We start from the raw sequence: 16830 nt of genomic DNA on the forward strand, positions 1-16830 counted from the left end.
AAATGATCAATATTTTTAGTTTTTTATTGAGAAATGTTGCAAGATTTATAAGAAAATCATATTTTTTGTATTACATAATTTTTTAAAATTTTCTAAAGCATAGATACTAACATAAGCTGTATAAGCTTAAGATATAGCCTTGCTTCAAATACTTTACTTGCAATTTTCAATACCTACATCCACACGAAGAAATCGGGTTCTCGCATTAAATTATCTAAATATATCCCACAAAATATTAAGGTGGCAGATTCGAGAGTATAATGAATGTAGAATTCAGAATTCCCTGATCTTACAAAAAAATTCTCTGACACAAAGATTATTATAAGTAAATGCATGAAAAGTAATAAATACAAAATTATGTCAATGACAATTATAGTAATTGTTATAATTGCATATATAGAAAGTAATGACTGCAGAACTTTAGTCAGCAAGATCAAGACTTATTCAGAAATACCTCAGTTTTTACTTAAAAACTTGTTTACTTCACCTAAGGCTTATCTGTAGTAACTACCTAAAAGTACTTTTTCAAATCTTTTTTCTAAATAGAATTATGTACCACAAATCTTGAATTTACTAAATAAAGCTGACTACTTATCAGAAAAATAATAAAATATGGAAACAGAATATTAACAGAAACTTTTTTTATAACAAGTATTTAATAATCATCTAAACTTATTTTAATTTATACGAAATTACTATATTTAACTAACATCTTTAGAATTATCAGGAATTTATGAAAGTTCCTGTAAAGCAAAAAAAAGCTTTTTAAATTTTAATGCAGTATAAAAAGTAGTATTTCTTTGTTTTATGACTTCTTGTGAATGTAATAATTAGTTGACTTTAATAACTAGTTGATGCATATAATGAATGTTGTTGAATAATTAGATGATTTTTTTTCTTGAGAAATTGAATTTTTATATTTATTACCAGTTTGTTTATAAAAATTGTATGTTTAGAAAAATACAGCACCTTTGAACTTTAACTTTAAACTAGCTACATCCACTTACCTTTCCAGGAAGCATTTTAATAATATCCAGCTTATCAGAATCATTCCCATCCTTAATCACATCGTGCTTAATACTTAACAATGGCGTAAGTGAAGCTAGAGCAGCTCTTAAGCCACCACCATTAATTTTATTTATTCGCGGTAGTTCTAAGCCTCCCGATATGGTTAGCTCACCTCTCTCTGAACCTGGAACGGCATGCTTTGGAGTGTCTAGGTGTAGAACTTGGCTGAAGCCAGACTCTTCATTGAAGTTCCATATTCTAAAAGAAATGTTCCTTCAATATTATTTAACGTTAAACTAGTCCATTCTAGTCCATTGTGGTAGTGAAATTGTGAAATGAAAGTAAGGTAAATGAAAAGCTTCACTTAAATTTATTTAAATTTAAGGGTTGTTAAATACCTAACATGTTTCGAGCATATAAAACTTTGGCTGTCAAACCCTAAAGATAAGCAACGATAGAAAAATTATTAAAACATTTGGCAGGGTAATTAGAGGACATTATACTACATTCGATTTTACCGGCAGTAGATGTCAACTTTCTTAATTTAAATTGAACACCCGTGCGTCGTCAAATTATTTTCCAATTCATACCCATCCTATAATCAATCGATACAGTTCCCGAATAACCAACCTGAATAGATCCATGAAGTTTTGCAGATATATTTATTAATAAATGCATTTTTTAAAATAAGAAATATTTAAGTTTTACCGGTTCATGTAAATTTACTATTTCATATAAAACAACCAAAAGGATATATGTGCGGTTTTGTGACAACATTTCATGCGGAAAACCACATTCGCCGGTTTTACAGAGACATAAACCAAGTAAATTCGTTTTGTTGTTGTTCAGGATCCAGTCTTTCTTTTATATTACCAATAAAACCGGTCTGAGGAATTTCATTACACCTTAGGGAGGGCATAGAAATTAAAGTTAAAAGGCAAATCGATTTCCATCGCAGGTTATCATTAAATTAGGAATTTCGGAAACTTTGTAGCGAAATGTGTTAAATTTAAATGAGCAAACCGTGTGCTCGACGATGCGGAAAAGAATTCAGGTAAACTGGAATTTCTATATGCTACCCCGGGAATATTTCTAATTTTACCTTGAACTGGAAAGTTTCGAGTAAATATATAGGAATATGCTTATGATATTAAAAAATCAATAATTTATGTGTTTCTTTTGGATTCATGAATATTGAATTATTTTTAAAGAAATATTTAAGTTAACTTGTGAATTATATCACTAGTTAGTAAGGAAAAATAGTATTCTACGTTTTTGTTTTTCTTCATTGTTGCTAAAAGGTTTCTATGAGCGGGATTTTGAAATTAAATGCATTTTCAGTGATAACGACATAAAAATTATAAGGGGAATATGCAGTTCATCAATCATTGAAATTAAGTTTATGTGTGTTTATTGTACGTGTATCCACGTACATACATAAATTGTATATACCCCAATAGCACGTATTTAGCCAATTGGTATGCAGACACAGAATATGTTTACGTACTAAATACAGGAACACGCATTTCCTATCATATTGCGAAAGTTTATAAACCTAATATGAGCCAAAGGCAAATCAATAACAAAGTAGTCAACTGAAGAAAATAAAGACTAGGAAAGTAAGTATAGTCCGCCTAGAAAGTATACAGAAAAAAGAAAGCAAAATTATAATTTTGCAGTATATATTTTCATTATTTGAATTATAAAAGAAAAACAAACAATTCATTTCATTTACTTATAAAGCTTTCATTTAATTGTAAACACTTAACCAAATCCCATTTCTCATTTGTTTCCTATATTGCTTTTTACATAAAAATAAAGAAATATTATTATTATTATTAATATTATTATTATTTGTTTTATTCTTATTAGTAATATACGTCCAGGTACATCATACCAGGAAATAAGATAACTTTCATACTGCTCGGTGATGGTAATTCATGCCTGTAAAACCGAACGATTCAAACCTTCTTTATTTCATATGGCTGCTCGCTCCACTTCAATATTCATTAATACCCGTATGTTTTCCATGGTACTAAGATCTGATGAAGCTGCGGGCTATGAAATTGTCAGTAGGTGTTCTTGCATCCAAGCTTTAGTCACAGCATAAAGAAACCAGCAGTCGCACTTCAATAAAAATACATTGGCTTGAATAAGCGAGTTCGGTGCATGTGTACTAATGCAGGCGCGGCATATTTGCTTAGAGTAGGGATGCCGCTGACACTCGCTACGGTCCACGCGGCTTTTGCCTTGGCTAGAGCCGGACTTAAACATTTTTTTAGATATTATTATCTTAAAATAAAAATACCTACATAGTACAAATATTTATTTTTTAATATTATTAAAGTTCATACATTAACAAAATATTTAAACAAAAATAAACATCGCATTTCTACATCTAACAACGACGATATAGAAGAATACGTGCAGGAAGTTAATTAGGTATGTACCATAAATTTAAGAGACCATTCTTTGAGTAATTTTAATTAAAATCAGAAAAGTTTTTATAAAAAACGCTACGCTTTGTAAAAACGCTATCAAAATAGTCACTAAGTACGGCGCTGAACTAGGCGATACACCTATGAACACAGTTCGATAAACAGTGAGCTCGGCATCCGGAGAATATGGCTGCGGTATGGCTAAGGATGCTATTAGTTCGCTTACATTTTCGAGCGGAGTGCGACTGCTGGTTTCTTTATGCTGTGCTTTAGTATAGCCAGATATTAAGCATGAGCCGTTTCAAGAAGAAAATCATTTAAAATATTACAATATTTTGCACTATTAACATTGCCATTAACTATACAGATAGGCGTAGCCCAAATCATTATTTTAGTGGAAAATTTGGAAATTTAAACAATGACATTTTCTTTTGATAGGGATTAAGGTTGTTTCAAAATAACCTTAAAATTTTAATCTTAAAAACGTTGACAAAACGTCATTTATTATTGCTTTTTGTAAGGGTGTTATTGTAGGGTTTGCTTTTTCTTTTTTCTACTTGTAACATTATTTCACAAAACTCACGCTTGTTTACAATGAACAATATCTGATAGATCATACAATTTTATCCATGGCCCACTTTATCTACTTGACACATTTCTTTTGTCTTAGAAAAGAAAATTCCGAATACTTTCTAGACGGACTATACTACCTTCTATAATATTAATAGCAACTTTTTTAAACTATTAAATCTATGGTAGATGATCTCTTGGAAAAGACAAAATCAGTTTTATTGAATAAAGTATCACAGATACTAGAACCAGTTAATTATGATATTTAGTTCTAACTAATAGATAAAATTGCTAAAATAACCCAGAGAAATTTAAGAAACTGTCTTCTTAAGAAGCCTTAAATTTAATTTACAGCAGAGAATTAAATAAAAAAGAAATAACTGCGTATGATACTTAAAGAAGATATACATCAAGACCATGTGAAGCCTACAGACGCACTAGACAGTTAAGTATTTTATATGATGAATGATACATATGAATAATAGAAATAAATCAATCACTAAGTTGCAGCAGATTAAAGAAAAAGTGCTCTTAATATTTCTATCCAGCAATATATTAGCTAGATACAAGGGACTGAGGTAGACCATTTTAAAAGGTTTGAGTTTCAGTTTCTCCCTATTGACGATAACAACATATACTTTCGAATTCGTATCAGAATTGGGGTGGTTAGCAAAAAACAGGATCTAAAGAATATTTGTTTAAAACAATATGCGGAGCTACGGTCTACAGAGTAGAAAGATATTCCTTGCACCTCTCGTTTGACTGATGTCAACAACGAAATAGTCCACTAATTTATTTACACACTTGCACTACTAAACAAAATCACTTACGACTACTAGAAATATTTATTTTTGCCGTATTTATTTACCACTATTTATGTTCGATTTAAATATCGCGACAATATTCAATAAGTTCACTGCACTGAACTGTAAACTGACTCCCAGCGGCGATCCGGCTCCTTATATACTCGGCTGACCATGATCCGGAAGATTCGCTGAGCTTCCACGCGTCTCCAGAGACATCGTGCAGCACATGTATGAAGCTTGTATGGTGAATATCGAAATCGTATGTCGGCCATCTTGCTTGGAAAAATTGACAGGGAGCTGACAGACAGTTGCTGACATTGACTGATAGAACATCATTTGTCATTGTCTTGAGTTTGTTTTTCATTTCAATGAATGCAAGCGTAGGTTGAGTTTGCTATTTGTTTTAAGGATGTTATTTTAAATTCATGACTTTTTTTCTAAAAAGTTCTCTTTCAATATTGGGAGTAATGTTTTAATTGATTTACAGCAAGCAATTCCAGGTTTCTGGTAAGAAAATCTGATTTTATTTATTACTATTATGTTTTTGTATTAGTCTTTAAAAAAATCAAATTCAGTTGATTTCAATGAAGAAGTTTCGCTTTTCAAGTATTTAATTTTTAACTTGATTATTATAAATACATATTACAAAATCTCTCGCCTCTCATTTTCTATTCAATAATTAAAAATTGATTTAAAATTTTCCTGACAATTTCCTTCATGTAAGAGTATGTATATTTTAAATGGTTCCAAGAAACATAGTAATAAAAGATTTTTCTTAATATCCTTCAGTTCCCATTACAAGAAAAACATGGAGATTGATATGCAATGTAAATTTTATTAAGACTGAGCTATAGAATTTCTTCTGATCAGTTCTCTCCACAAGCTTTAATAATGCTGATACTGCTGGCTTTACACTACAATACATATTCATTTAAACATTTATTTTGTCTTTTTTTCACATGAATCATTTAGTAAATTAATTTATAAGGTTTGCACTGCCTATTTTTTTATTTTATTTCACGCTTCTATTATACCACTTCCTGTGATCACTGAGACGAGACATAGGTATAGCGACTAAGAGACCTGAGCACCCGGAATGGGTCAGAATTAATTTTTTTCTTACAACTTATGTTTTTTTAAGAGTTTCTTTTTATTTTATGTAAACATCTATCCTTGAATTAAGTTTTTATTAATATTATAGTTCCAAGATAATATGTTGTTAGTATTATAAGAGACCAACAAATATATACTATGTAAGTGATATATAATAATAATAATAATAATAATAATAATGACTTTTATTTTCCCATATAATACAAAGATATAAACTTATTGCTAAGGTCTATTACGGCGCAGTCTAGCTTATAGCTACTCTACTGAACCCTATACCTTAAGCTAAAACTAACTACATAACAATTTACATAGGTACTATAATTTATATTAAAAAAAGCAAGTTATATGTAAATTCGTGAGTTTAGTATTTCATATCAATAAGTACTACACCCTAAACATTATTGCAATCAGATTAGCCACTATAAAACATCATAATATACTACATCAAATATTTAATGTAAGACCTAATTTTTCTTTTAAAAGATACTTCCGGCAAATGTTTCAAATTATTTGGAATCCTGTTGTAAAGCTTCGCTATATTATAAATAAAAGATCTCTCAAAGATAGACGTGGAGTGACGTGGTATGGTTATAGAGCCTTTGTCGCGAAGATCTAAGTTATGTATTTCAGTGCGAAACTTAATTTTTTTGTATAAATAATCTGGACATTTCCTTGCTATTATTTTATAAACTAAAACTATTGAGTGATAAATACGCCTCTCATCCATTCTAAGCCAGTTCAACTCTCTTAATTTAGCCGATACTCCCTGTTCCCTGCCCCGCAGACCCCCAATTAACCTTACGCAATGATTCTGTATTAGTTGGATACGGTATTTATCTCTTTCTAGCAAACATGGTCCATATACTACATCTGCAAAATTAAAATAAGAAAGCACTAAAGAGTCACAGAGCATCCTTTTCATTGCAGTTGTTAATAAGTGTCTTTGCTTAAATATAAGTTTTAAATTGATAAAGGCTTTCTTTATACACATATTAATGTGTTGAGTGAACCTTAAACTGCTATCTAAAATTAGGCCCAAATTCTTAGCAAAATCGGTGACAATAAGACTTTCGTCATTTAACGTTAATTTAATATTAGGTAATTGTGAATTTTGTGTACTGTTTCTACCAAAAAGTAAGACTTGAGATTTAGAAGGATTGAGCTCTAAACAATGTTTCTGTGAGATTGATAGAAGCGTACTTAAATCTTCATTTAATTGATTTATGGTTTGTAGCAATTGGTGTAACTTACAGGATTTATACATTTGTGTATCATCTGCGTAAAAATGAAGAAGTGCAAATGTAATGTATTTGGCCGTCTGTGAAGTATACAATGTAAACAGAAGAGGTCCCAAAATGGATCCCTGTGGAACACCAAATAAAAGCTGTTTTGCATTTGACAATTTACTATTCAATTTTACCCTTTGACTTCTACCTTGCAAATAACTAGCAATTAAGGTGCATGAATGTATATTAAAACCCAGATATTATAAAATTGCCAAAAGAAGAGTGTGATTTATCCTGTCAAACGCTTTTGAATAGTCTAGAAGAATAAAGACAGTTAGTTCGTCATTTTCGATAGCTTGAATAATATCATCTGTGACCTTCAAAAGCGCCGTCGAGCAACTGTATCCTGGTCGAAATCCAGACTGTACTTCCGGTAGTAAATTATATTTTTGTACATATTCCCTTATCTGGATATTAAGAATTCTTTCTAAGACCTTAGAAAGAGTAGGAAGTATACTAACTGGGCGTAAGTCCTTCAATTCTACAGGATTATTTACTTTAGGAAGAGGTGTTACCAAAGAGCATTTCCATTTATCAGGAAAAGATGATCTTTCTATACTATAGTTTACTAAATGTGTTATTACAGGGAGAATTATAGGACAGCAAAGTAGCAACATATCAATACCAATATCATCATCTCCAATGGCTTTTGATTTAATTTGAAAAAGAGCATCTTTAACTTCTTGATCCGTAGCTAATCTGAAATGAAAAACATTGGCCTTTGATAATGTATTATTCAGGTAAAAATTTAACAAATCCGCATCAGGATTAACTTGTGGTATATTAACAAAATAGTTGTTAATATCCTCTGCAGACCAACGCTCCGGAATCGCACTATTTTTTGATGACCCATAAATATCTAAGTCACGCATCAATTTCCAATTTTCTCTAGATCCGTTAATTCTGATTTGATTTTCAAAATACCCCCTCTGTTCCCTCTTAAAAGTTGCACTTACATAATTTCTTAACTCTTTATAAGATTCCCAGTCATCACGCAACTTACACCTCTTATACTTAGTTAGAGCTTTATTTCTAAGTGACATTAAATATTTTAAATTAGGTGTTATCCAAGGAATTTTTTTCTTAGTAATGCGTACAGTTCTTTTTGGAGCGTAAATATCAAAAAGTTCTATTAAACAGTTGGTAAATGCATCGATCTTAGCGTTTAAATTTGTCAAATAATAAATTACATCAAATGGAATGGTCTCTAGTTGCCTAGTGAAATCCTCCTTGTTAAAATTTTTAAAATCTCTATAAGTATGAAAAAAAGCCTCCGGCTTTGCTACTTTTAAGATTAAGTCACATGTTAGAAAATAGTGATCTGAAAAGTTAGAATTTAAATCTATATTTACCGAACTAATAAATTCTTCATGCGAGCTTCATATGTTTATACTAAAAAGTTCTTTTCATTTTCAAAGAGTTTATTTTGTTTTGTATATGGATATATTGTTTCTTTCGATAATACTCTGCTATATAATTTTTAATAAAGTTTAAAAATTATAATTTAAATAACTTTAAAATATGTTTAATTTTTCTTTGGGAAACAGATACAAGGACATAATTCTAAATAAGGATAATTCATCCTCTATTGAATCTATGTGTTAATAAAATGAGGATATTATTAATCTAATGGGAATGCCTTCAGATGTATGACGAGAAAATAGCACAAAAATTTTGACAACCTTTTCTAATCTGTTCAGTGCTAACAAAATACTTTTAAACATTTTTAGATTCATTCTAATTTCTATATTGTCTGTTATAATAAATTGTTGTATATTATGTATATCATTTTAAGTAATTTTTTTTCAGAAAAATTAAATAATAAATGTATTAAAGAAAAACATTGTTTTATTTCCATTTGTCCAATTGGTGATATGTCGTACACTATTGTTAGTATACTGTCGTAGATTATTGCAGTAAATACTCATTTATACAGATCAATTTCTGATGCTGAACACCTAATCAAAAAGGCAGTTTCCTCTATGATTATCCTTTTTGATTAGGCGTTTGCTTTAGATATTAACGATTAAATGATAAAATTATCAGATTAAATGGAATTTGATTTCCCGCCTTAATTTGGTCACGCCTTTCTACCATTTTGATTGGTCCAATTAGGCACGTCAAACTGTTAAGTTAGTTACAACAGTTTGCGTTGCCAAGCGAGAGGACGCTAGCTGATTTGTCAGAAGAATTTCAGAAGAAATCAGTTTGTATGCGAGCAACCATCACTTCTCTATATATTTGTGTTCTGTGTCGTGCAGTGTGCCACTTATACGGCTTATATTGCCGGCGTTTCTTATATTATTATAATATTTTGATATTAATCCTTTAAAGAAGTTGTGTTTGTCAGTAGCAGTTCTGCCATTAATTTTCGAATAAATATTCAAACTGTCGAGGCGTAATTTTGATAGCTGCCAGCAAAAATCAAATGGGAGAAGTAGTCATTTAAGTACAAATGGACTAAAAGTAGTTAGTATTTAAGATAACGTTGAAGTTAGGATCTTGCGAAGGATTCGACCAGCAGCGAAATCAAAAAAGTTAGTACTTGGGGGAGTTGTAGAACCTAAAGAAATAACTTATTGTAATAATACATATGAAGCAGAACAGTTATATCTAAAGCTTCAGATGGATTGACATTGCTTTGAAAAACTCAATAAAAAGGTGGAAAAGATTAAACTAACAATCTACTGTTGAAAGTAGGTGAATGAACCAATCGATCAAATTTAAGGTAGAAGAAAAACGTTCTATGCAGAGGAAATCATAATATAAAGTTATAAAAGGAGTCTTGGGAAGCTTATAAAGTCGTTGCTAATTACTATTATTTAAAGTCAAAGCGGTTTTTTAGAACCAAAACTATTATTATATAATAGAAGGTATTATTATATTTATTCAGAAGTAAAAATATTTTATTTTTTATTGCACTTTTATTCTCTTTCAGCATTTATTGAAAAAAGTTGTTAGAATATTAATCTATTTATATTATATTTCATAATTAAACTGAATATTTAAAAAACATAAAATTTCAATAACATACCTGAATTCCGCCAAAGCTCCCCACGAAGAGGCAAATCCAATTTCTTCGATTTTAATTTTCTTATCCGTTTTCCATTTAAGTAAAGTTCCATTTCCTGGGATCGACCCGTTGCCGAAACAAATTGTGTTTCTATTCCATGTAATCCAGAAGATTTTCCAGGCACCCTCGCTCAGTATTTCCGGAGTATCGACCGAAATTAGTTGAATGCCATAATCTGAAAAAAGATCATTTTGACGTCGCCATTTTCCTAATTTTATTTTCTTTTTTTTCTGAAATTACCTTAATAAATTGTTAACTGTTACTTCTTTATACTTACTGTGCTTTCCTCTTCCAATATGTGTCACTGAATTATCAGCATCTCCAATCGTAATTCTGTACATCTTATCTATTTTTGTTTTACTATCGGCCAAAGCAATATGAACCGGTCCCATTTTTTTTGACTTTGAAGATTTTACTTCAATTACCATACTTTCGTGAGTATGTGGAGCCTTAATCCATTCATACTTATAATTGTCTGTAGTTGAAACAACTAAATGTTCTAGAATAGTAAATTATTTATTTTTTAATAAAAAGTATCTAAGAGCTCATATTAATATTTACCATTGGCACAAAAATAAGAACTTTCAGTGTGTATCATTTCGCTTCCCTCGACAAAAACTTCCAAAGATGCCGAATGTATGACGGCCCCGGACAATGTCGTGTTGTTTATATTTTCCAATCCCTCGCAAGTCGGGCTGGCATAACCATTGACTTCCACTAAAAAGCGAGGAGAAAACATTTTATTACTTTTAGAAGACTCCGTCTTTGAACTCTTTTGTCTGCTATGGAAGCCTTCTTTACGCTTTATCGGGCTGAAATTTTTACAATGGCATTGCTTCAAGTTCAACAGAGCGAGAGCGTTTTACAAGTTTTTGTCAAACCGTAACTTTATATTAGTTCATTGAAAACAAAGTCTCTATATTTTTTCTTCAATTATACCGAAATACCGTTCAATAATTTGCATTATTATTGGATGCAATAGAACAATAAAACATTGACTAGAATATGTAAAAACTTACCAGTAAGATTCTTAGTTCCAGGCTCCAAAGCTAATATTCTTACCACCAACGAGGTAGCTCCATGAGGTCCGAGTCTTAATCTCTCAGTTACATAAAGAAGACCATTACTTACAAACTGAGCGCCTTCGCTTAAAGCAAGAAGAGCTGTTACCTAAATTAAACAAACATTATTTCATGATTTCATTTTTTATTTAAATCTACTTACGTCAACGCATAAATTTACATTATTCTCTATTTTAATGTCTACTTCCAAAACTTCTCGCACTTTAAGGCTGGGGGGTAAATGAAAATCCACGGTAAGCGGTCTAAAAAAAAAGAAATAATTTAGTCACTATTATCCATTGCATGATCTAAAAGATAATGGTTTATATCATTTTAAATTATAGAAAAACACCTTCGAGAAATATTCTGCTAATTTTCATTTAACAAATATTTAAGTTGCGAAATCTTACCTAAATACTTCTAGAGTAATTGGGGCAGAAAACTTTAAACCATTATTTGAAATTAGCAGTCCCCAGATTGACCATTTTCCTGGTTCCTTGGGAGTCATTATTGAGAGTTGCGTGGATGGGCTGGATCTTCTGCAAAAAAGAAGAAAATCTAAAATAAGAAATAATACAAAAATATATTTAAATTGTCTTTATTGGTACTACAAGATATAATTTATTAAAAATTAAAAACGGACACCGGAACGGTAGCTGGAATTTTTGGAGAAAAATCTAAGCATAAAATGGCTCATCTGCTTTGAAAACATGCCGCAGGTTTCCAGAGAGAAATATTTGCGATACGACAATGTGCTAGGGAGAAGATTAGGAGAGCGTATCCTAATAAGCATATCCTAATATTAACAGATAGCCAAGCCGCCCTAAGGGCCTTATGGAGCCATAGGGTTATATCAGTTTTGGTTAAAAACCCTAAGAACATTGAAAGGCTAGATTTAGTAAACAACAACTTTGTTCGAGTTCAACATGTGCACAGGGGCAAGGGTTTTTTTTACATATTCACCGATCCTCTGTTGTCAAGTTTACACGCATTTTTAAAAGAGGAAACTTTCAGCTATATATCAACACATATAATTATGTTAATTTAACTCACTTATGTTAGATTTTGCATTAAAAATTAAAAGTAGAAATAGATATATTATGTTATTCTAAGCGCAAAAATAACATGTTTAAAGCAAAAAAAAATCATTTTTATTCCTAAAACTGCTTCTAAAAAATTTAAAATAGCACAACACCGCACGCAAAAGCTGTCATCTTGGCAAACGGCTTTGTGTTTACTTTGACATTTGTGAAGTTCTGTGTTTTTTCTTTAGTTTTTGGTTAAAAAAGGAAAAAGGTTGAGTCATTTCAGTGTTTTTGTGAACTGTTACGATTGTAAAGACTTGTGCCGCACCATGGGAAAATGGCGATTTAGGCCGACCTTTTCACAAGTAAATACCAATATTGCTATAACATCATATCAAGAAACAACTGTCGTTATAAACGTAAAATAATAAAAACTTATTAAGAAATCTATAATAATTATAAAATATTTAATTTTCATAAAAATGCTTTTTATTAAAAAAGTACCATTACTCTAATGAAGTACGTTCAAAAACGCATAAGCGGTAATATTATTTATAACTTAAAGCATATTCTATTAATAATAAATATTTATCATGTAAATATTTTATGACGACGTCAATGGTAAAGATTACTTGTGTCGGTGGAATCAACAATCCGATCGAGCAGCGTTGCGATGTTGTTGCTTTTTTCTTTAATATAGGAACGTTATCCACATTCATTTAACTTTGAATGTTGACTTCTTTATAGAGTTTGACTTTGACACTCTTTTCAGCGTTGGTTATGTTATTGTTGTTTGTTGCATGTGATGTTGAAAAATTGTCAAGAAATGGTGTATATTACAGTTTAGTTAGTGGATTTGATCCAAATGAGCAGAATGCACTATACATACTGTGAGTGTAAATGAAGACCACGCCTGGGGAGGTGAATTTCCTTGTTGAAATTTAATTTATTATTTGAGTGCACCTAACCTCAATATGGAATGTGATATATGTAAACAAAATAAAAATCCAGTTTATGGCTGTGATATCTGCAAAAAATGTAGTTGCAAACAATGTGGACAGCTAACATCATCGGGGTTAAGAGTATTAGAACTGAGTTCAAGAGTTATGAAGTTCTACTGTGTTAAATGCAGAAATGCCAAACTAATAACACTGCTTAAAAAGATGATGCAATGCAAGGATGATGGTACAAGCCAAGGAAACAGTTATTGAAAGTCAAGATCAACATATAGTAAACCTAGAAGATCAAATTTTGATAAGAAATAAAATTGAAGACGTTAAAACCAGAAGTGACTGTGTCAATGAAGCGAGCAAATCAAAGGGCACTGTTGCAACAGAAAAAAAAATAGTCAAGTGGTGATCATCAAATCAAAGGAAGCTCAGGAAAGCTATGCAACAAAAACTTATATTGAAAAAAAAGAAGACCCAAAGAATATCAAAGGTGGAGTGTCTCGTATGAAGTTTATTAAAGATGGCGGTGTAGAAATAAGCTATAGTTGTGATGGAAAAGACTTGCTTGATATTTCAGAAAACATAAAACATCAACTAGGCAATGACTATGAGATTATTTCCGCCTTGAAACCGCCTTCTTTCGCTAAACAAAAACTTAACCTATCGTAAAAGCTATTTCGCACCTCCAAAAGAGTTTCAGGTAAAATAGAATTGGCACCTTCGACAATTTTTTTTCGCAACTCCTCTAAATTTGTTGGCCTCCTAAATTCATGCTTGTAAATGGTCTGCTTAAGGTAACCCTACAAATAAAAGTCATTTGGAGACAAATCTGGAGATCTAGGAGGCCATTTAATATCGCCAATCCCACTAATAAGGCGGTTAGGAAAAGTATTTGTTAAAAATTCTTTTAGCCCAGCCGCGTTATGAGCAGGACAGCTATCTTGCTGAAAATAAACCCAGGTCTACATCAGGTAGGATTTAAATGGCAGGAAGAACTTGGTTTTGCAGCAACTCAAGGTACTTTTGGGCGTCTAAAGTGCCATCAATAAAAAATGTCGCCCAAAATACCTGCCCAAACATTCAATTTCTGAGGATACTGAGTACAAAACTGAAAACTTTTGTGCTCGTTTTCCTGAGACCAATAATGAACAATGGAAGGATTGTGTTTGCCATGTAATGGAAAAGAAGATTCATCAGAAAACAAAATATTTTTTAAAAAATATTCGTTTTTATTTGCCTTTTCCATCATGGTTTCACAAAATTCCATTCTTCGCCACTGGTCTTCAGGAAATATTTCCTGAGTTTTTGAATACTTGAAACATTTGTACCCATATTTTTTCCAGATACGAGCAACAGTTTTACTGCTCATTCCCAGTTCCTCTCCAACACTTCTAGTGGACCGTGTCGAATCAAGTTCTAGGGTACTGCAAACCATTTCTTCCCGCCGTTCTATATCCTGGACCACTTCAACAGGTGGTTCTTGACGTTTTGTTTGGCATTTTTTATAATCTTGAAGACAAAAAGATGTCTCAAAATTCAAAAAAACCCAACCCAACCCAACCCAACCACATTTAAAACCGTTTTTGCACAAGGAATCGGTCTATTCTCAAATGTCACTAAAAACAAATCTCTACATTGTACTGCCGAATTGCCTCCATAAAACCATTTAATTAGTTGAACTCTTTCGGAAGGGGTATAAAGAGCCATAGTGAAAAAAACACGAAAATAACGCTCAAAAATTATTAATGCAACGTGCAGTAACACAGCAAAGTGATGTCTGCTGACTCCCGGTTCAAAAAATAAAAACGAAAAATTCCGCCCCTGCAAGCCGCAACTAAGCGGTGTTGCCATTATTTTGGGTAATACGTAGCTCACGATAACACGATCTGTATGTATAACACAGATATGTCTGAACGGAAAATATCAGCCGTAACACATTATAAAGGGAAAAGAGGAAAGGAAAGCGTCATTTTAGAAGTAGATCCAAATACGCAATATGCTGCAAATATGCAAAAAAGAGATAGAATGTCTATTTGTTGGAAGTTCTTTGACCACCTAAATGTCATACAGTGTTTTAAATGCTACAAATTTCGTCGTCTTGCAAAAGAATGCAAATCTCAAAATTTCATATGTGGAAAATGTGCTGGTAATCACAGATTTGAGGAATGTCAATCAAATATTATTATTTGTGCAAATTGTAAATATGTAGCTGAATTCCTAAAAATACCAAACGTAAGTTTTGATCACCATGTTTATGATAAAAACTGTGCATGTATAAAAGAGTCTATAATCAAATAGAGCAAAAAATAAACTATGCAAATAATATTTATCCAAGCCAAAAATAGCAATCAAAAAATAAATTTAAAGCACAAATAATATACACATATGATATAACATAATCAACAATCTTTCAATGTATATAAAAAAAGTGTATGCATATAAAAAAATCATTCCCCAAGCACAAGTGATGCCATATTTATAGAAAAATTAGAGAATTGCTTAGAAAACTTGAAACTGGATGCCACATGCCTAATGCTGGGAAATTTTAATATAGATTTAGCAAACAATATCTTTTATGCCAATAAATTAAACAATTTAATAAATAGTTATGGAATATATCAATTATTCAACACATACGCGGATAACACCTACATCTTCAACAAAAATTGACCTTCTTCTCACAAATAATAAGGATTTAAGGCAAGAAGTGCAATATACTCCCAAAATTACAGATCACTTAATTATTAATATATTTTTACCTCTTAGTCAACAGAAAAGTAATAATGTAACTATAACATGCATGCATTTTCAACATAAACTAATGAATAAAGTATGGCCATTAGAGTGTACAGATACAAATACTTCAGCTGATTGTCTAATATATCATATTACAGTGACTTTAAATGAGGTAATCCTTGAATAAACAATAAATATAAATGAACCAAGTCATAAAAAAATGTGGAGGAATCCGGATATAGAAAATGAATTAAGAACACGGGATAACTTACACAAAAAAGCTATTTCGACCAAAACCGAGGAAGATTGGAACAACTACTCAAGGCAACGAAATAAAGTAGTATCATTCATTAGATCAGCTAAAGTAAGTTACTACAATTGTAAAATTGATGAAGCAAAAAATAACTCTAAAAAAGTGTGGAAATCGTTAAAAAAACTAATTAGCCATAGCGGATATGTTGAAACTAAAAAGGAAATAATATTTAATAATGTGATTGTTAAAGAAAAGGATCTTTGTGAAAGTTTTAATAATTTCTTTCTGGATAGTATTAAAGAAATAGCAGAAAATATACCCAGAAATAAAAGTAATGAAGATGTTATACAAAATATAATGTGTGAACATGAGCTGGACCAATTTTGCAAGTTAGAATTATCGATTCGAACTCGGAAATCGATTTACTACAAAAAAAAACAAAATAGGGCGTTAAGAATTATTCTTGGTTGCAGTCATTATACAAGGAGGACAGAAATGTTAAACTGTGCCA

The 16830-nt window shown here is 31.2% G+C and overlaps 1 protein-coding gene across 2 annotated transcripts in view; it reads right to left on the minus strand.

Annotated features, from left to right (window-relative positions):
* The window catches only part of LOC126742764 (C3 and PZP-like alpha-2-macroglobulin domain-containing protein 8), a 334454-nt gene that overhangs the window by 33900 nt on the left and 283724 nt on the right, over positions 1-16830 (minus strand). For both annotated transcript variants that reach the window (XM_050449553.1, XM_050449554.1), the window contains exons 13-19: positions 11766-11894; positions 11519-11618; positions 11314-11464; positions 10856-11011; positions 10572-10793; positions 10256-10469; positions 1008-1266 (exon numbers count right to left, since the gene is read on the minus strand). In XM_050449553.1, coding sequence (XP_050305510.1) covers positions 1008-1266; positions 10256-10469; positions 10572-10793; positions 10856-11011; positions 11314-11464; positions 11519-11618; positions 11766-11894 — 1231 coding nt within the window. The remainder of the gene's footprint in view (positions 1-1007; positions 1267-10255; positions 10470-10571; positions 10794-10855; positions 11012-11313; positions 11465-11518; positions 11619-11765; positions 11895-16830) is intronic.

The sequence above is a fragment of the Anthonomus grandis genome, chromosome 12 (assembly GCF_022605725.1).
Source record: "Anthonomus grandis grandis chromosome 12, icAntGran1.3, whole genome shotgun sequence".
NCBI lineage: Eukaryota > Metazoa > Arthropoda > Insecta > Coleoptera > Curculionidae > Anthonomus > Anthonomus grandis.